Raw genomic sequence first — 21,356 nt, forward strand, 5'->3', positions numbered from 1 at the left:
TATTTCCCCTCTCACCTCGTGGTATGTCTAACAATGTAGATGATTTTGGCCCATTTTAGCAAATGTTTGCTAAATTATTCCTTATTTTAGTTATTTGTATTTTACACTTTACATGTCAAAGTCACAATATGTTATGTCATCGCTAGAATTACCAATCTGCCAACCAGTCAGGTTGTATTTTACGTCCATGCCTGTCCAAAATGTCATCACGTCATCCTATTAGACATTTGTATGAAATTGTCATAATTAGCACATAATTTCTTGAGGTTCAATTGATTAGAATTTGGTAGACAAATGTCACTGTGACCTCACAAAGCACGTTCGTTGGCCATAAAAGCAAAATTTAAAAGAAATTCCCTCCATCGCATTCGTGAGAATGAGACGTACAGACAGACGTCTGTCGCCAGCGTTATGCATGAAAAGGGCCCAGAGGCAGAGAGAGAGATACAGCTTGTGTAATGAATGAGAATACTTCGTACCATCATAAGTAACATAGGGGATCTGAAAGCCTCTGGCGCTGTTTGCCTCATTGGACTTGAAGTTAATCCAGAGACGTCTGGAGCGAGCTGTGAAGGCAATGGGCCGCTCGTACGTCTGGCACGTCTCGTAGGTGGTGATGGATGTAGCCGACCCTTGAAGGGGCACACACAAGACAATGGTGACTAATCGGGTTTGTACGGTGCAAATTATACACAGTATAAATACTAATTTGGACTTCTATTGAAGCATTAACCGGAACGAGAGACACTTACAGTTCTTCCTCATGACCAGCACATCTCCGCACTCATCCTCCGAGGGCAGGAAAATCTCCGGCACCACAATTAGGATTTTGCGCTTGCTGGGCGGATTGATGTTCCAAATACACTCGACATTAGCGGGGTAATTACCAGGATAGTTGGGTGACTCAATGTAACCCATGAATTCGCCCATCTCGCCACCACATTGCCTGTCTAGACGAACACAAACAAAAACAAATTAGGCTCCAGCTCACGTCTGTGAAATCTTAAAAACATAAAACAGTAATTTTCATACTCACTCTTGCACTGCGAGACACTTGTGGCACCATCAAAATCAGTGGTGGTGTTCCCAGGGCAGGTAATACAGTAGTTCTGTCTGAACTCTGTCTGATACGTCCCCACTGGGCAGCGGATACACCGGTGTACTGTGGTGTTGTAGTAATGACCTGGAGAACACTGAACTGCAGGGCAGAAATGAATACACATATTAATTGGGAAAGGTTTTGCAAAATGATTTGAGTATATTTTCTTCTTCTTTGACTGCATAAAAACGGCACAAGCTGACCTTTGACTTCACAATCATGGAAGGAGCTGGCACCTTCCCGCTTGGTGCCCAGTCCTCCCCCACAGGGGAAGCACAGGGTCCGCCCCAAATCTGGTTGGTAGGAGCCCTGAGGGCACGCCTGACAAGGTTTGAACCCGTCGCTGGAGAAGGACCCCGTTGAACACTGGCCTGGATTTGATTAGTAGACCATGGAGAGACGGTTTACTGAGTAGGAATACATAACTAACAGAAGTGCATGTTTAATATTGAAAACAGGAACTAGGCTACCTGCACAGGAGGAGATGTTTCGCGCCCCGACTGGCCCGTGGCCGTCACTGCCGGGACAGAGGTCACAGGCCAGCTGCCCCTCCTTCTCCTGGAAAGTGCCAGGTGGACACTGGACACAGCGCTCCTGCTCACCATGGTAGTAAGACCCCGACAAGCATCTGACTGAGAGAATATCCACAACGGCTCCGGTCAGAGAGGACTCACGTCAGTTTAATCGGTAAAAAAACCCCGCAAACCTTGAACTCAGTTTTCTTTGGTTGATACACTTGTTACGAACATGACCCAGTAAACTTTAAATTATTAGTACAGGCATTATAATAGCAGCCTTTATGGCTGAACACTTGTATTTGACTTCATTACAATGTAAAGGTGTGCCTAATAAATTAAACACTGAGTGTCTCGAGATGACAATAACATCACATCACAGTAAATTAGCTCATCCAAGGCTCCCAGTCCAGCTCTCCAGTCTTACCACATCGTCCGCTGTCCCTCTCCCAGCCCGGGCCACAGTTCTCCTGACTGGGAGTAGCCTGGGGAAGTTTCTGGGCCACCTCGTATTCCAAACCAGCGACTCGGATCAGGAAGCGCTCCTGGTTGATGGACTTCTTCAGAGCCTTGATATACGTCTTTACCTGCTTCTCCATGCGCTGCCTCAGGCAGCTGAGATTGCAACTCCCTGTTTATGGTCCAATGAAACACATTTGTTTTAGTCACAAGCACACAGCAGATCCTGATCGTATTGGACTGCAACTAATGATCACTTTCAGTAAGGATTAATACGAGGATTATTTTCTCGTGCACGAAACATCGATCGTTGTTTGGTTTCTAAAAACTAGTAAGAAATGCCGTCAGAAAGCCCAAAGCGACAGATTCACAATACTTCTTTTGTCCAACTAACAGTACAAACATCACAATCATTTAAAATAGTAACTAGCAGCTAAAGCTCTCAAATTATTGTTTGTAAAATATTCCCTAAAAAGAGGCAGAAGTAGATAGCTAACAAATAATACAGTACTTCAGTAAATGTACGCCACTGACTGTATATTAGGTTGCAAGCTTTGACGAATGATAAATAATCTGTTGGCTGTACAGTACAAATCATCACAAGGTCAACACAGACAGTAACTGCTGCAAAGACATTGTATTAAACTCGATGACTGACCTGTAGTGTCTCCAGGTTTGACCTCAGCTTCCAGCTCCAACGTAATACGCGTCACCTCTTTGTTAGCGGGGTTGCGAGCACGTCGCCCTTTAGCTTTCTTAGAGGAGTCACATTTGAGGTTGACAAATGTCACCAGGCAGTTGCTGCAGGGCTGCCCCCCTCCTGTGAACAACGGGATACCAACAAACACGGCAATAAATACTAATTCATGTGAGTGTATGTTTGAGAGTAAGATCTATAATTCTTTGGAAAGTATGACTCAAAGGCAGCAGATACACTATTAGCAGTTATACAAGTGCTGCAACTTATTTATATGTATATCTTTTTTTGAAAGATGCAAATTATTTTCTCCATTAATCGACTATTTGTTTTGTCTATAAAATGTCAGAAAATTGTGAAAAATGCACATTGTAATCTTACTGGCACCAGTGAATGTTTGGCATTTTTGCTTGAAAAATGATTAAAACAATGAATTCCTTTTAAAAAAAGTTCCATTTTAAATATTCAGTTCATTGTTTCAGCTCTTAATTATACCTTATACCCTTTTAAATGTCCATAAATAATAGCATATCTACACAGCAGCACTGACCTGGTCCAAGTGTCCGTCCTCTGTCCTCCGTCCTGCCGGTCAGCTTCGGGTGCAGGTGACATTTGGCGTTTTTAATCTTGAAAGAAGCCGTCTGCTTCACTGGAGGGGCCAAAGTCTCTACAGACAAACACAGCACAGTGGGTAGGAGGCAGCACACGACGGCAACATCACACTGCTGCCACAGCAAAGACAGATCATTAAAAAGGGTTTTGATTATAGGAATCTGGAGGGCAGCGAACCTATGCAGCTCTGACTACTGCTGGAGTTGAGCCTGGCAGGGGACTTCCCTCTGAAGATGGGGATACCGCAACTGACTGAGTAGCTGCTATCAGACTCTGCAAAAGGTCACACACACACACAAACAAATGAAGTCTGGAGAATGTTTAATGAAAATTGACATCGGTTTTGTGATTGCACGCTCACTGTGGGTGACATACCTGCCAGATAGTGAGCCTTAGAGGCACAGGTGAGAGAGCAGCTCTCTTTCTTGCCCGTCTTGCTACAGGTCAGAGTGGCCTTTGGTGCCATCAGTCCAACAGCACATTTCATCAACTCTGAGGGAAAATAAAACCCGCAGAGAATCACACACTGTAGGCAAATAAAGCGGAGAGAGTGAGAGAAATATATGCAGGCACTGGTACGAGGAAAGTGCTTTGAGTGTGAGTCAGTGAATTAGCCACAGGGGGGCAGTGCTGCTACATACCAACACAGTCTTTCCTGTTCCAGTGCAGCTTGTACCCTGGTGGACAGGTACACTCGTAACTCCCCAGAGTGTTGACGCAGCCAAATTTACAACCTCCATGGTTTATGCTGCACTCATCGATATCTGTGAATAAACACGTTTACATAAAGACTTTTAGTGGACACACCAGTAAGTTTCACCGGGACAAATTGTACACACCTACTTTAAAAAGGAGGAAAATGGTTCTTCATTATAAAATCAGAAACCCTGAGAAACAATGTGGCCAGTTAAAAAAGATCTGGAGTCAATTTAGTTGAGTAAAGCAAAAGCGAAACTGGCCTATCAAGAAACAGCAGAGCTGTGAATGAGGAGTTCCTGAGAGGTCAGGTCACTTCATCCCGTCACGTTCTAGGAAGATGAATGTGTTTGCGTGTAAACAGAAGTCCTTCTTCGTCTCTGTGTTGCCACATTCAACTTCATGTTCAAAACTTCTTTACTCTCGAGCGTGGAAGAATTGTGGTGAGCAGTAAATTGCAATCACCTTTTCAAACACACGTCGAGCTGAAACCACTAAAAGCATCCGGGATACAGATTCAGGACGGCTGCCATTGACGCCGGAGAGAAAATGAGTTCAGCGGACAGAGCCGAGGATGCGGACAAGCGTCGGAGACACCGGGGAAAGAGACGGAGATGATGGCAGTGATTGACGATCTGGCCTGCTGATATATATAAATGCTCTTTCTTGTGTTATTCAATTAGTCAGCCTGAATAAAAACAGTCTGCGTGCCACGGCACTCCCCGAAGAGGATGATGACTTCATCAACAGCAATGTGTTGCCAGAGCTGCTTGGAAGCACAGTGAGAGGTGCGCTTGCTTATCCTCTGCATCAAAGCACTCAATTTAAAGGACAAAGAGCTCTAATGAATATCTGATGGAAGCGCAACTCATCAACAGCAATCGTTATTTTCGACTTCTTTGTTCTCGCCATAGTTGAAACGTAACCAAATACTGTTGTATTCTGACATATCCTCCAAAGTCTTTTTCTTTGCGTGCTTTTACAGTAGAGAGCAGAGATGAGCGGGGAAGGAAAACAAAAGACGACAAACTGACAGTTAGACTCAACAATGGCTTTGTGTAATTTGAGAGGAATTTCGTGACGGTTTGTTCATGGAAATCTTGCCATCCTCAAATTGTAATCACGTCTGTGTGCTGAATCATCAACATCAGAAACTCCCAGTCCAAACATCGTAGTGTGAGTCTTTAAGAGGGATTTTCCTAAAACACAATCTGGACAGCTAGATAAGATATCAACTTAAACTGTGAGGTTTAGGGGGGGGATTACATTTATGCTTTTTCTTAGATCTATGTAAACATACATTTGTCAGTACTAGAAAAAAGCCTTCTGTTGAGGTCCATGCTGGTTGGATCAAATGAGGTAAATTAAAAAAAGAATTACAAAGCATTTAGGCCCAACGGCTTCGAGTCTAACTATTTTCCTACCAGTTCAGCAAAAATGAGCGGATTGTTTTTCTAGCTGAGAGGGAGAATGGCTGGATATACGCTCACTTGGGAGGAATGTTGACAGGCCTCGGCACAATGCTTGACAGCAGGTCACTGACCTAATTGGGTTTGTTTAGGGTGAGTCTATTGTTAAACACTGAGCACCGCTTTCTGGATTGTTGGCAGTTATATGTCGGTTGATAAACCACATGTGGAATAACATAACCTCGGTTATGGTCAGGAGTGAAAAAGTACAACAGGGAGCGCCATAAATCTCTGGGGTTATCTAACAGTTCTGACAGCGCCGATGAAAAGCGAGAGGAAATCATTCATCACCTTCTCTCTCTCTCAATGGAACCGGGAGTCACTTACGCCTGACCATCTTCTCTCCTTTCAGCAGCTCACGTACGAATCCAAACTTCAAAGCAGATTTGTTGAAGCTCCAGCTTTAAACTGTCTTTGCTGCTGTGAGAACGTGATCACAGTCCATCATGTGAGTAAAAAGCCCTACAAATCCAATTCTGGTACTTTCATTACCTGAATTGTCAGCTAATAGCGCTGCCTGTGTGTGTGCACTTCAACCATATATACAGGGGTGGATGAGATAAAAGCAACCCGTTACGAGAGAACACGACATCTCAGCACAGCAGCATCACGACAATCTCTCCGACTCAAGTTTCAGCTGAGCATTACTTGAGCTTCATAAAGGAGGTGTTTATTACTGGGACACTTCAATGGATTGCATGATACTAATACAGATGTTCCACTTCCAGCATGTGAAACAGCGACTATTATTAGTCATATTTCTATTATTATTACTGCTACCATCATCATTCTATTATATCCACAGCTGCTTTTATTATTAGTAATTATTTTCATATTACTTCTGATATTACTACTCTCATTATAAATATATGTACTTTCTTTCATATGGATTTCCTCTGTTGTAAATCTATTTTGTCATTTATTCTGCACACATGACATCTCTTGCACTTCTGTCCATCCTGGGAGAAGCATCCCTCATCTGTTGCTCTCCCTGAAGTTATTTTTCAACCCCTTAAAGGGTTTTTCCTTATCCGACGGGAGGGTCCAAGGGCAGAGGATGTCCTTCGTAGTACAGATTGTAAAGCCCTCTGAGGCAAATTTGTGAAATTGGGCTATATAAATAAAATGATATTGAATGTGGCTCTTGCATAGTAAGAAACAAACATTTTCAAGGCCTTTTTACCTTTATTATACTAAATATAGACAGGAAACATGGGGAGAAATAGCGGTAAAACATGCACTAGTCCTCAATTCGGCACGTTGCATTAAGATGGTCCCATTTTCTACTCTTTGAGGGTGTTACTGATTGTGCAGACCTCATGATATCATACATCTACATGTTAATGCTCTCTGGTCTCATTGCTTATTCTACATTCTGTTGCAACATTCCAGATCAGTCGACCTGTCAAACTACAGACACACACAAAAAAAAAAGAACAAATCACTGCAAAGCTATGTATTTCAAGTGCATATGCCGTCTCTCTCCGTCTCTCCCAGAACTACCGTGAGGCCCTGAGGCGCTGGAGACAGCAGTAGATTCTTACTGGTGATACACACTCCATCAAAGGGCCGCCGCAACACCCTGATGTGCTCTGGCGGGCCTCTTGCTGCCTGCAAGGCAGATCTGACGCGCCCCCACACACCTCCTTCTGACACCAAAGGCTGTTTCTGCTATCTGTTCCACACCAGAGTACTGTAGGTACCTGCTAATGTTTAATGAACACAGTCATACTCCACCTCCACCTTCATGTAACTACAGCACAAATCGCCAACTCTTCACGTTACTGCCAAGTGCAGCAAAAGTTCTTAGATTCATTTTACCGCCACCTGTTTTCGCTCATTTTAATCAATTAAAAAAAATCTACATTCAGAGACTTAAAACTGGCTTGAGAAAGATAATCCATCAGGGTCATTTAGTTATTGTACAAGAATGTAGTTGCATGCAGGGACTTCTCAATGTTCCTATTTTTAAGGAAGCTGTGACATGCAGAGTCACAGGGTGAAAAGATGAACAACAAAAATAAACAGAATCTTTGAAAACCATAATGTTGTATGAATAGCTTGCTGTTACGAAGGCAACTCAAAATTGTCAGATATTGGAATAACCTTTATTTAAAAAAGGGGAAAAAAGAAAGAGACACCAAATGTTCACTTTGATGGATTACCTTTCTAGTTGATCAATGATGTTGACTTTCACACATTATGTAACAAGAATACGAACCTACAGCCAGGCTCATGGCTCTGTGAGACTGTACTTAGGCCCAACAGTGCTTTGAGCTACATGCTAAAACCAGCATGCTAACATGCTGATGTTGAGCAGGTATTTTGTTATGTATATAATGTTCAACATCTTATTATAGCACGGTAGCATGCTAATTAGCACTAAACACAAAATACAGTTGATACATTTGGCATTTGGACATAAACCAAAAATATTGGACAAATGAGGGGTTACTGTGAATGTGTGTACAGAATTTCCTGGTAATCAATAGAACAGTTGTTGAGAAATTTCACTCAAAGCCAGAAAAATCAATCTCATGGTGGCGCTTGAGGAAAAGTCAGGGGATCACCAACGTCTTCAGGATTCATCCTCTGGTGACCATGAATCTCTGTATACAGTTTCCTGGCAATCTATCCTTTAGTCGACCAAAGACCATCAAAACAATGGCTGAAAAGTAGGATGCCAAATTAAAGGAGTATGCTTTGGAAGTAAATCAGCAGTTGTCTAAAAATGCATTAATTGATCAGCAACAACTATCTGTTATGGTCTTTTACTATACACAGGATGCTGCAGGGAGTGTTAAACTGTCGGTCGAAATGTATTTTAAGTGTAGTTAGCAAAGAGGTGTAGGATGCAGAGGAAGAGCAATGGCTAGGAGAGATTTACATCAAGACACAAGGCGTGCTGGCTCACCCCCACAGTGCGCCAGGCCGTAGAGGACGTAGCCTTTATGACAGAGGCACTGGAAACTGCCGGCAGAGTTGATGCAGAAGTGGTCACAGGTGCGATCAAAAGAGCACTCATCGATGTCTGCATAGGTAGAAAGACATGCTGTTAGAAACCTCTCAAACAGTAAAAAGAAATCACATAAAAAAAAACTTTTTTTCAGTTTTCATCTTTTGTCATGAATTATAATGGGTCAAAACACATGTTGCAACCAAAAAAAAAAGCATCCTTTGAAAGCAAGACATCTTCTGTTTGGTGCCAGGTAAAGTGGTTGACCTCCTGCTGTCATTCAGTTTTCCATTTTGATGATCTGAAATGGACTTTTCAAAGTATTTTTGAAATAACAAGCGACCACAGCAGGAGTCAAAAGAACATCTGCTCTCGGCTTAATAATAGGAGCTGAAGTGCCGTTTTCTATGCTCATAAAACCTGCCAATCACTTTCCCTTTTCTCCTCTTAACCATACCATAAATCACCCGGTATTGTTAGAATCCCCATAATGTGACGTCTCTTTCGTTGGTTCTGAGGACATATGGATTTCATGTGTTTAAAATCATTTACAAAAAAAAAGAGTGATCATTGCAGTATTTAAATAAATATGTCGGATGCAGATAGGAAGACGTCTGCTTTTACCGTCTTTGGTCCTTCTGACCCAGACATCCTCGTCAAACCTGCAAATACATACAGCTACATCTCCTTCCTTCCTGCCAGTAATGTCTTTTAGCCTTTCATATAACCTCCCAGTCCTATCTTTTTAAGATTCTCTGCTCTCTTACACATGCATCCGGATAAGTCGCTAAAAATGTCATGGGGCCCAAAGACCAGACAGATTGATACATGAAGCTACAGGAGACGGATGATGGTTTTATGATGATCAAGGTTTCCTTTAATGTCAGCAAGAAATCTAAGTCAAGCCCAGGCAGCACATGGTGGGAGACAATGGGGATGTGCTACGACTTCGCTGGATGTCTACTGTAATTGACTAATCTAAGAAACGGTTCCCAGGATTTTCCCATGAAGAACCTGCTTTCATCCACATTATCTGAACCTCCTCCGAGTTATGAGGCAGCGCCAGCCACCATTAAACAGTTGACGCAGGTATTTCACAGCAATTACAGGAGTTCGGTTAAATAATGGGTTACCTTGAAGACACCAAAAAGACAGACGGATAAATGTCTGCACAAATCTTGCATGGAATTGCACAAAATATTCACATATTCAAGCTGGGCATATTCCTTCATGTATATACAGCTAAACTCGGTGCAGACCAGTGAAGACAGTCATTGAGGTTAATATATGGCAAAGCATGCTGTGAGAGCAGCTTTGTAGGAGATCCGTTCAAATGTTTGAAAAAAGTTATTAATTGATGACTCAACTCCACCTCATTAAAAACCATTAAAAAGAATCCACTTTTCCAGAAAAAAAACCTATTTAAATGAACATCTAAATGATCTTTCAGAACCTGATGCACTGGTTCTATATGGGAGAGTCAAAAGTTATCACAAATAAAGCTGAATAAGCTGAATTTTCTCTTTCAGTCCTCGCTGTTTCGTCCCCTCTGGTGGCCCCAGGAGATTCGTGACAGCAGCGGTAGATGAGAGCAGCATGGGTTTGCACACGCCGTATGAGGCATTGCAAAAGTGATTGTTTTTGGCATATTGAGCGTAAACTTTGCTCAGCACACTTTTTAAGTGAAGAGTCAAAAAGAAAAAACTCTGGGAAATGGGTGCGGTGACTCAGTTTACCCTCAAAAAATGTTGCAGTAAGTGACGCCAGAAGTCGATCTGCAACTTATCATTATATCGTTTTGTGTTGTGCTGCGCCACAGAGGAGATGTGTGAAGACATCTGGGACTCCTACAGTACCACCCTTATTTATCAGGCAGCTAAAGTGAAGTATGCAGTGGGTTGAGGTGATGTACGTGTACGTGCAGGGCAACATAGAGAGATGCGAACAGAAATAACAGACCAGAGCTCCCATCAATTACTTCTTCTCTTTGCCCTCTATTAATCTGCCCACTCACTGCAGAGCACAAATCTGTGTGTCAGCAGGACTCAGTGCTTCACTTTAACCTCCGCCCTTGCTCAATACTACATTCTGAGGAGGCAAATGAGGTTGACTGGAACTTAGAAAAGTTCACTGTTGTTTATACGGAACAGATAAGAGCTCTATCAAAATGTTCCTTCTGGAGAAAACATGGCAACTGATGAACATCTCCCCGAGTGCCCTCATGTGGATTAGGAGCGAGAAGGAGATTGTTGAGGGAGGAGGAATGCTGACAGAGGCTCAGCAGACGTGCCCCATCCTGATTCATGGGCCATGGTCGACTGACAGCAGGGAAACACCATGACTGTTTAAACCAAGATAAACCCAGAGTTCAGTTTACACATCTCAACACCTCGTGGAGACAGCAAACGTCTATTTAAGTGTCACAGAAGGCCACGACACACCACCGAGCCCTTAGTAACAAAACTGCAGTACTGTACCATTTGCTGCAGGTCACCCTTCATTTTCTTAATCTGCCAGTTTATGCTCATAATGGATGCATGATGGGGTTATTTTATGTGTATAAAAAAGGGCACTCCACAGATGCATGGCTCTGGAGGAGTTTCGTCAACTATGAGAAAAGGGTCGTTTTGAATTGAGCTTCCATTTTTTTTGAAATCCTGCATTATAAACTGAGAGGGATGGTCTCATAAAAGACACTAAAAGACAGTTAAATTAAAGGTTAGTACAGTCAGGCTGCACCACTTTGTACAGTTTTCCACATCTCTGCTTGTCTTTGCGGATGTTTTATTCATACATTTCAGGGATTTACAATACAACTGGAAATGATTGTAGAAAGTATTAAAAGTGAGTGAGTACATTTTCATTTTCCAACTCACATGTCAAGACCATTTAATACCATAATTATCCTTGTTTGTAAAGGAATTGTTCACTCAAATATATTGTATCGCATTACATTATAGGAAATCCAGTGTTTTTGGAGCTTTCCACAAAAGGGACTAAAAGTCAGAATAGCTCGGCTCCTGCTGCTCTGATTTTGACCTTTTTTCCAATCCGTCTCCTGTGAATCCCACAACTTTATGGAATTGCAATACTAAATCCACGGAGTGCCCCTTTAATCACATAGTCTAATACCAACACCAGGGGCAAACCACCCCAGAATCAGGGGAGAAATCATTCAGATAAAGTTCTATTGAGAGGCACTCTGTTTTTATTTTGCCTGGCTCTCGTTCCAGGGGTGAGAAAAATGAATGGAATGAGTGGAGAGGATAAGAGGCAGACAGTAGTGTGGAGTGTGTGTGAGCCTGGCAACACCTCACTCAACAAGAGGTGAGCTTTATCACAACCCTTCACTCCAGACAAAACACACAGCAGCAAACAAGGACAACACTGTTCCCAAGTTGCCCGTGTGCACCCAAACAGCACATGACGGAGTGGGTTAAGGCACGGTGCCACGGAAAACAAACTGTGATTTTACATTCCTTCATGCACACACCACATTTTCTCAGTTATTATGGCAAAATAAACTTTGCATTGTTCTGCTCTGAATACTGAGAGAAAGGCGTCCCGCCAAAAAATAGATTTGAAGTGACAAGAAAGTGGCTGCAAAGCCCAGTGACACAGTGTCTTCTATTCATTGAACACATACGATGTTTGTGTACTGGGAAGAGAGTGGTGTGATTCAGTGCAGCAATTCTAAAACCAATCATGACATTGATGTGTACCAGGCTGGATGTTGATCGACCACATCAATAAAGAAAAGAGAATTAAAAAAACAGCGTGTCATCTGTTTTTCCACTCGGAGAGAGGCTGAGCTCGGCACCACAGTCCTAGCCTGCCTGTCTTCTTTCACCAGATGTTTCTGTAGTGGCTTTATTCCTCCAAGAACCAGAGGTTTAAGAGTTGCAGCACTAATTCCCCACACCTGTGTTCGGCCGTGGCAAACTCTTTATTTGTTCTGCAGCTCGTCCTCCCAGCTCCTGCTGAGCGATGGCTGCCACCAAATATAACAGACAAAGAAGTCAGAGAGGCCTGGTTTGGCTTCTCTGCATGCTGGAGGGAGCATATTTTTGTGCTATTTGGAGGACATTTTTTGGTTTACCATTCACAGTTATCAATACAAAAATCACTATGTTTAAGAAAGAAAGTGATGAGGTTGGTTTGCATCTGCAGAAAACTTTGTTGGTTCAAAAGGGGCGACCTACCTTGACAAGTCCTCTCATTGGTCAGCAGCTTGTAGCCTTTCTTGCAGCTGCACTCAAAGCTGCCCACTGTGTTTCGGCACACATGATCACACCCCCCATTGTTGAGACGGCACTCATCGATGTCTGTGAACAGAAAATCACCAACAGTGGATAAAAATATCTGCTAAATGCTCCACAATGTTCAGCAGCTGGTCGCTAACTCTGTCCTCCATTTGGTGCCGGGCTGGAAATGTACAGTGTGTTTTTCAAGCTCCGTAAAGATGAGGGGATCTGCAGAGTCGTAGCCATGTGAGCCATTGTTGATATAAATATACTGATGATTATAGAAGCTTTAACAGGAGTTCATGAAAAGTTGTTAAATCTGAACAGCGAGGACGAGATACAAGAACAAAGGCAGCTTAGCTAATGGTGCAGAACTATTCCAAAATAGGATGAATACGTCCGTGACAGTCTTGCAGAAACTGGAAATAAGCTTCAGGGATTTCCTTACCGGCCCCCAGAAGGGCTAAAGTCAGTTTGTCTGTGGCTGTAATGGGACGCAGCTCTCACACAGCAAAGCCTCAGGGCAGAGAACTCTAAATCATCATTGTCCGTCTCCCTCCGGTTACTCTGCTCTTCATTTCTGGAGCCAATACCCAATCAATTCATCATGTGTTCATCCTCGCTTTTGATGGTGCTCTGCCTTGGCAAGTTTGGCAGCGGCTCTGATTAATTCTGAATCATCGTCACAAATGAGGCGTCCGTCTCTTGAGGGAGTCTTCCTCATCTGGTTGAAATAAATGCATCTGAAGAGGAATAAAATAATCCCTTCCTTGATCCATCCTTGTCTCTGTTCTACAGAAGTCCCCGTTTTCTTGCGCCAGAGCTGCCTTAGTTTGTTTTCTTCTTATTGCGTCTAAAACCAAACCAATATAATATGTACTTTTATCAGAGTTGTTAGTGTAACATTGCGAGCCTGGAAACTCAGATCGTCCTCATTCTCTCCAAAGTCATCTAACTCTCTGACAGTCAGTAGTGTGCCTTTATTTTTTATATCATTTTCGATTGTTAACAAGGACGGCATACGTTAATTGATAATTCCTGCGAGCTCCAGGGGGACAAAGAAGCTCCGACGTGGCAACACGACAAGCTGGGGAATAAGTTGGTGACAGGTGTGGTGAGACATGGTGACGCTTTACCTTTGCAGCTCTTGCGGTCCGGCTGCAGAGTGAAGCCAACAGGACAGCTGCAGCGGACTCCCGTCACTGAATCATGACATGTGCTATCACAGCCACCATTGTTCACTGCACAGGTCTCTGCAGGGAAACAACTCACAGTCAGACAAACCCCACATCGAGAAATACACCGTAGATGCTATCTTGACCTACTTATTTCTCCCCCATCAGAACAGCAAAACAGCAAATATGCATAATGGTATTATAGCAACAATCTGAAGGCACGCTATTATACTCCGCATTATTTTTTTAGTGTCCAACAGGAGCCAAACAATGAGAAGCAGAGCAGGCGGTCAGTAGAAAACAAAGAGTTAAGAAGGAAACAAGAAAAGAGAAAAGAAATGCAGCAGCTGGATGAGATTAAGAGTAAAGGAATTGAGAAGATGCTTGTGAATAATGAAAGGGGACAGTCATTAGGAAATATTAGATCAAACACAGCCAAATAAAGGGTTTCACACATTTTCTCTATGTGTAAAGTGTGTGTGTGTGTGCGCGCATGTTTGCTTCTCTTTGTTCAAATGGCATTACGACCTCCAAGAGTCCTTTGTACTGCAGGGCATCTGTCCTCCCTCCATCATGAGGGCAGAGGTTTCACTTCAAGACAGATGCGACAAAACTGCCACTTTTTCCTGGTTTTTGACAAAACCTTCCAGGCATTTTGGGGATAAAAAAAAGCAATTTCAGCTACCTTGCCCCCGTGTTGGCAAGACCGCTTTGAAAAAAAAAAGGGAGGTAGTCAGTCAAGACAGGATAGCTGAGGTCTCTTCTCCAGATGGTGACACATTTCACTGAGACTTTCATTTTAAGCAACAGCACAGGATACATGTGTTCTCACATAAAGGAGACCGGTGTGTGCCTTAATAGTTTCTGGCAGCTTTAAAGAAAGCCTCACACACTTCAGAACAAAAAACAAAAACAACTAAAAAAAAGCCTTTTGCGACTTGGAACATCACTTTAACTTGCTGTAAGGCAACTGGTCATCCACACAGGACATCTCATCTCTCTAATGGGTTCGGAGGATGCTGGCTGGCAGCGCTGTTAAAAAAGTAGCCAGCCCAACTGGGCCAGTCGAAGACTCCGAACTAGCAGGGAGATGGCAGCTCACACGTGGCACTAAATAGGGAATGCAGCTGCACTGGTTTATTTTTTTATAGCGAACGAGGATCCCTTTGGGGAAACACCGAATCCTCTTCACTTAAATCTAAAGCTGCACTGCCTGCAGCAGCCATCATACAACTTTGCAACGCTCTTTCTCTAAATTAAAAAAAAACTAAACTGTAGAATGGAATTATGCATCAAAGCAAAACAGGTGCTTACAGTGATGCAATTTTAAGTTTTATAGTTGTTTGATAAACAACAGTTCAAAACAGTTTAGTGGATGTTGTTGCTGAAGGCGGAACATGATGCATTAATGTACTATACCAGGGTAAGTCAATACTCAATTAAGTATTTAATAGGAAATTAAGTTCATGATCACTTCATGAAAAATGACTTCAACCTGGAATGGATGAAGTGAACATTGCAAACAATATGAGAGGCGGGTTGTCTTAGGTTACATGGCCATGAGCTGCATTTGTCACACTGTTCTTAAACCTTTGTGTATGTTTTCGGTTGGTTTCAACTCCTGGCCGGCGCTTCCCTTTGTCGATGCAGTTTGAATGTAAGTGTTGTCATGATTCATACAAGACATAACTATCAACTAACTTAAAACTATTTGCCTTTTATTCTAAGGTTAAAACATTTTTTCCAAAGGTTTAAAAGTGAACCTCTAGCTGTCAAATGTTTTCAACCTGAAATGACACACTTTATAGGAGTGCTTGATTATAATGCGTAAAGCGCATTTTGTTTCTAGATTCAACACATTCAGCAGTTTTACAGTCTGACTTGGTCTGGTAGCCCGAGTACGACCAGTAGCGTTTTGCAGGCCAATGTTAGCGAACTTTGCAAAGATATGGCCGTGTGTCTGACATTACTGCTTCCAGTCAATACCTCAGTCCCGAGCCAGGCTTGATAGCACTGTGGGTTCACATAATTGCAAAGTGTGAGCAGAGACAGTTGGCAGACGAGACGATAAGACGGTGTCAGGACATGCCTCCAAAACGCTTAGTCAGCCTGCCATCTCACCAAACTGTAACGATCGTGTGTTAAGAGAGCAAAGAAGAAATATTCCTGACATTATGGTTTTGTGAAGACAGGGGAGAGACACACGCTCTGGTATGTGTGTGGGTTTGTGTGTTTTGGATTCACACCAGCCACATCTACAGTGCACCGGGTTGGGACCCGCAATTACAGTAACAGTGGGCAGACTTTTGTAAATATTCGGCATTATGACGTGTAGGGTGTTTGGTCTAATGCTGAGCCTCCACACAGTGTATGTTTCATACAGACGGGTTCAGACAGTGTACATTATCTTTGAACAGAAGCCACAAGATTTCTTGCTGCAGCACTTCTCGATTTACATAAGGACTGTTTACAAACAACTTGTCATCAGCCATTTATGACGGCCGCAAACAAAACAAGTCAGCGGGTGAGTGCGGGTGTCGATCCCCGAGAATAAATGGCTTTGGTTTAAAAGAGAAAAATACTGTGTTTTCTTGACCAAACAGCAATCATGCAGTTAAGAGTAAGGTTTCTCAGAAGGTGCAGTTGTTATCAGACACAAACCCGTCTGAATTTCTGAGGTTGAATGCTCCCTCAAAAACATGAACCACACAATAAGAAAATAAACCACTGAGAACAGTTTGTTGATGTTCTCTGGGGGCGCAACTGTGAAAGCAAAACACAAAGTTGGTCTCAGTAAGAAACTAATAAAGGAGAATGCTAAATATGTCTTTTGCTCCTAATGTTTCTATTTCTGAGAGAGGAAAAAAAAAAACAGAAACTAGGACACAAAATATTGAAATAGGTCAGACTGTTATATTGTGGCATGAGGGAAACTCGGTGTACATACAGTAGTAACAACTAGTAACTTAAAACACTATTGTTTTGCATCTTACCTTGAGCAGGCTACTCCTCTGAGAACAAGCCTCCTCCCTCAGTCTCTTACATTGTATAATTAAATCGCAAATCTCTTTGAAGTATCGAGGTTTGATACATCGTCGTAGATTTAGGAGTTTATTTCTCTTGGTATCTTTGCCATAGCTATTAAAACACAGCTCATTTGTGATATTATCAAAATGCAAAAGGTTTCTATTCCATTTCTCTTCTTTTTTTTTGCCCAAAACTCGCTCCATTGTTCATTTTTCTGCAGTCGTTGTGAAACAAATTACTTTTGAAAACAAAATAGAAGAAGAACCTGGACTGAAATATCACAGAGTCCCTGCAATAGATTGTTTTAGGAGACAAGATTACATGTGTATGAAAAAGCAAGTTTAGAGGGATTCCGTGTTTTATCTTTTCTATGAAGCAATCATGGACACATTATTGGCTCCCTCACAAAAGCTAATACGCCGTGATGATGGAGTTTAGGAACACCACGGGTGAGTGTTTAGAACCGTGCATGCTCAATTTTGCTCATTTCAGTCGTATCAAAACACAAATAACACTAAAGTCTTTGGTCTGGCTCTTAATAGCCAATCACATTTAAATTGATTTGGACTTTTGACAGAGGCTACGTGCACTTGTAAACATATTCTCATCCTCTACTTTGGTAAATGTCTTTTAGGACTATTTACACTAGTGGATAAATAGTCCAGCATTCAAAGTCCTATCAAGGTACAGAAGTATTACAAGCCAAATATCCTAAAAAGTAAAACTATTCATTCTGCAGAAAAATATTAGCTTGATGTATTTTCTTAAATTACATAATTGGATCGTCTATACTGATGCATCAACGTGTAAGCAGCAGTTTACTGTTGCTCGAGGTGGAGCTAGTTTTAAATATTTTATATACTGATGGGTAGTTTAGTGGTTCCAAACCTAGGGGTCGGGCCCCTCCAAAGGGCCACAACATAAAACTGAGAGGGTTGTTATATTTACACAATATTTTGTACTTCACTCTGTCTTTTTTTTTAAGAAATATTGGATAATTTTACCTCTTTGGGCCACAGATGTATTTACATGAAACCATCTGAGAAGTTTAGAGGGGAAATCACTTTTTGGTGGGACTCCCAACAACCCATGTACACCTGTAATGTGACAAGGGCCCCCACAGTTTTATTGTAAGTGGTCATTAGCCGGAAAGGTTGGTAACCACTCATTTAATCTTTTATAATGCATTTTATAAGTTTAACTGAGGTTTTTTTATGTAATGTCTTTATCTGAAAAGTTACAACAGCTGTCAAACAAAAGTAGTGGGGTGAAAAGTACAAAATCTTTCTCTTAATTGTAGCGGAGTAGATAAAGTGTCATAAAATGGAAATACTTAAGCACCTCACAACTGTGCTTAAGTACAACACACGAGTAAATGTACCAATGTAGAAATTAATAATTTATCATATCTCTCTATTTGATACAGTGAATCTGTATCCCTTTATAAAATGTTCATACTGCTGGTCAGAGACTCCCTGTTTGCAGCTGTGTTTTGAAAAGGTGCGGTTTGACACGGGCAGCGGCTGTTATTGAGAGAGGGCATTCACAGAAGGAAGAGGAAGGTAGGGGAGTGGGGGTCAGAGGTTAAGGGTCAGAAGGATGATGCCCCTGTGGGGAGGGGCCTGATCAGTGCCTGCTAGCTTGGCTTCCTCTACTCCCCACACCCACAGACCCCCAGAGAGAGGAGTCAGAGGAACACATATTTACCATTGGGGAACAGCTGTGGGGCTGCCTGGGACTGGACACTCCTCTCCCCTGCATGCACGCGCACACCCACACACACGCACACATTGTAAAAACACCACTTTAGTTCTCTGTACACTTGAACCACGCAGCATTGGTGCGTTACGTAAATCATGAGCATGTGACAAGAACTAATCCGATGTAATTTACAGTATATCCACCTTTTTCCCGTAATGAATTATGAGCTCAACTTCCATTTATTCCCGTCATTGAAGAGGCGTCAGTGAGAGTTTAGCGGTACGCTGCTGGTGTCTTTCCTCTTTTTTTTTGGAGATTTTAGGGAAATACATTAGGTGAGAACTCAACCTGTCACACCTTGAATGAGATAATGTGATTATACCTCTGCATTGTACTACAGAGGGATGTGGGGAGGCCCTGAAGAAGTAGCATTGATAATGTCAAGTAGCATACTTAGCTATTGTATTTATTATGCTGCTACAGACGGGGAATCGATGAACAGCCTGAATAGCTCTGAGACGTATCAGTACCTCCACAGCAATAACAAAGTCAGGGGCGTTTTATTAAATGAGGTGGAACACAACCATGTGTATTTAAAAGCAGACTTATTAATCATAACAATAGCAGACAAGTCAGCTGTTTTGGATTTGTCTTCTTTGCAAACAGCATAACTTGCTTCTGATCGCCGTACCACTTTAGCTTAAGCTAAGCTAACTTACTTACTTACTTAGGTAAAGGTATTATCACATTATCCCGTTTGACAGGTTGTTCCCACATTATCTATTTCTCAAAAAGTTCCAACAAAAAAGAAGATACACACATAATTCATGCAAGATATCATAGGTGAAAAAGGTGGATATCATGGATGAGAGGGGATCATCTCTCCTGAATTAAACAAACCTTAATGGCCATTTACATCCACAGGAGGCGATAATGAGAGAATGACATTATGTTGTTGAAAAAAAAAAAAAAAAAAGACAGCCTCTTACTGGTAACAACTGAGCAAACAGCAGTGATTATTTTTCCTCCCAACAAATTGTTTATGACAGTTCCTCGTCTAAAATGAAAAGGGTGACATCTCAAGGAAAAAAGTGTTACCTCGCCACATGCAATCATGCAAATAAAATATCCCACACAGTGCAGACAAAGTGCAGTTCTGTTGTTTGCGTGTGAGATGGGGCTTTTGCTAGTTAGTATGAGCCTTGCGAGCCTCGACAGACAGAGCGAGTGGTGGTTAGTGCTGCAAGCTGAAAGACAGGGACAGCCAGATTCATGCCTGCGCTTTATGGTGTCTTTTATGGACAGATCATTTCAGAATTAATGTTGTGCGGCTTTTATATCGAGTCTCTAAGCACTGGCAGTGGCCCAGCCTTACAATTGATGTGTTGTCATTAAAAAGCTATTTGTGTTCATCCTTTATGTCATATTACGACTTTTAATTGATTGGCTTTTAATTTAAAAAAAAAATCTACAAGCTAAATTCAAGTGAATCCCATTTCTACAGTCCACTGGATGTATATTTGGCTTCATACTAGACTACATGGCTCAGTATGCAGACCACGCACACTCTCCCACGATACAGCTGGGATGACGGATTGGGCCTTTAAGCACATCAACAAATTGGAAAAAGGTAAAAGACCTTTTGAGGGTCTTATTTTGAACTGCAGGAAGAGCAACCATGCATATCCTCACACTATTTCAATTATGTTATTAATCATAAACATTATTTCAGAATAAATCAATCCCTGTAATTAAAGCATGTTCCTCTGCCCGTTGGATGTCAGGATGACTAATTCAGAGCTTTTTTTAGGTGCCAGATGAGGAAGCAGATGCTCAACTCTTGAGAGTAACAGGTCAACACCACAAAGCATGAACAGTTCACGTCAACTGCCACAGTTGGACCAGCGTGTCCCCCCCATCCCAACATGCAGCATCCAGACACGACAATTATAAGCAGTTAAAGAGGACAGAGCACTGTGAGGTACATCTGAACACACCAGCATGAATGCACAGACCACCCGAAATGAGAGCACAGCGTGTTTATGTTACGGGCATATGCGTGTAGACTACATGTGTTTACATGCATGTGATGCATGCACGCTGGATATGTACCGTTTGTGTGGTTGTTTGTATAGCTTTCTGTTTGTATTATAAAATGCATCTCTTGCTCTCTTTCTTCGTGTGTGTGTGTGTGTGTGTGTGTGTGTGTGTGTGTGTGTGTGTGTGTGTGTGTGTGTGTGTGTGTGTGTGTGTGTGTGTGTTTGGCATAGTGTGGCCAACTCTTCAGATGATTGAACTCCTGAGCATGTCTGCATCTGCCTGCTATTTGTGAATGTTTATGATTTGCTGTGCTAACAGCGTAAATGCTTCCACATGACGGTTGCTCCTTTATGACACTATACCTGAACTTACTTGATGCACAAACAAATAAACCTGACTTTGTTACATTTTGTTAATTTCAGTCAAATAATCTGACTTTATAGATTGAGCAGGCGAGTTGAACAAATGCCTCTGAGAGTGCGTGTGCTCGTGTGTATGAATGAAAGAGAACAACAACAACGTGCCCTCCATAAAGGCCCAGCTGACATTGAACTCCCACCAACAGTATGCAAGGTATGAACAAAGGCGAGAGAGGAAGGATAAAGAAGCAACACTTCCAAACAGAGCAGCATGTGGTGTTTCATTACAAAATGCATGTCCAAGCCT

At 42.1% G+C, this 21,356-nt stretch overlaps 1 protein-coding gene across 2 annotated transcripts in view; it reads right to left on the minus strand.

Annotated features, from left to right (window-relative positions):
* The window catches only part of scube3 (signal peptide, CUB domain, EGF-like 3), a 68,620-nt gene that overhangs the window by 3,351 nt on the left and 43,913 nt on the right, over positions 1-21,356 (minus strand). Inside the window, exons 7-21 of one of the 2 annotated variants that reach the window (XM_079176494.1) lie at positions 18,657-18,704; positions 13,884-14,000; positions 12,706-12,828; positions 8,462-8,578; positions 4,024-4,146; positions 3,758-3,874; positions 3,560-3,655; positions 3,321-3,437; positions 2,732-2,893; positions 2,042-2,245; positions 1,570-1,731; positions 1,303-1,470; positions 1,037-1,198; positions 753-950; positions 480-632 (exon numbers count right to left, since the gene is read on the minus strand). In XM_079176494.1, the coding sequence (XP_079032620.1) occupies positions 480-632; positions 753-950; positions 1,037-1,198; positions 1,303-1,470; positions 1,570-1,731; positions 2,042-2,245; positions 2,732-2,893; positions 3,321-3,437; positions 3,560-3,655; positions 3,758-3,874; positions 4,024-4,146; positions 8,462-8,578; positions 12,706-12,828; positions 13,884-14,000; positions 18,657-18,704 (2,067 nt within the window). The remainder of the gene's footprint in view (positions 1-479; positions 633-752; positions 951-1,036; positions 1,199-1,302; positions 1,471-1,569; positions 1,732-2,041; positions 2,246-2,731; positions 2,894-3,320; positions 3,438-3,559; positions 3,656-3,757; positions 3,875-4,023; positions 4,147-8,461; positions 8,579-12,705; positions 12,829-13,883; positions 14,001-18,656; positions 18,705-21,356) is intronic. The other variant, XM_079176495.1, reaches the window with a different exon arrangement.

Source organism: Pholis gunnellus (genome assembly GCF_910591455.1).
Source record: "Pholis gunnellus genome assembly, chromosome: 2".
NCBI classification, from domain to species: domain Eukaryota; kingdom Metazoa; phylum Chordata; class Actinopteri; order Perciformes; family Pholidae; genus Pholis; species Pholis gunnellus.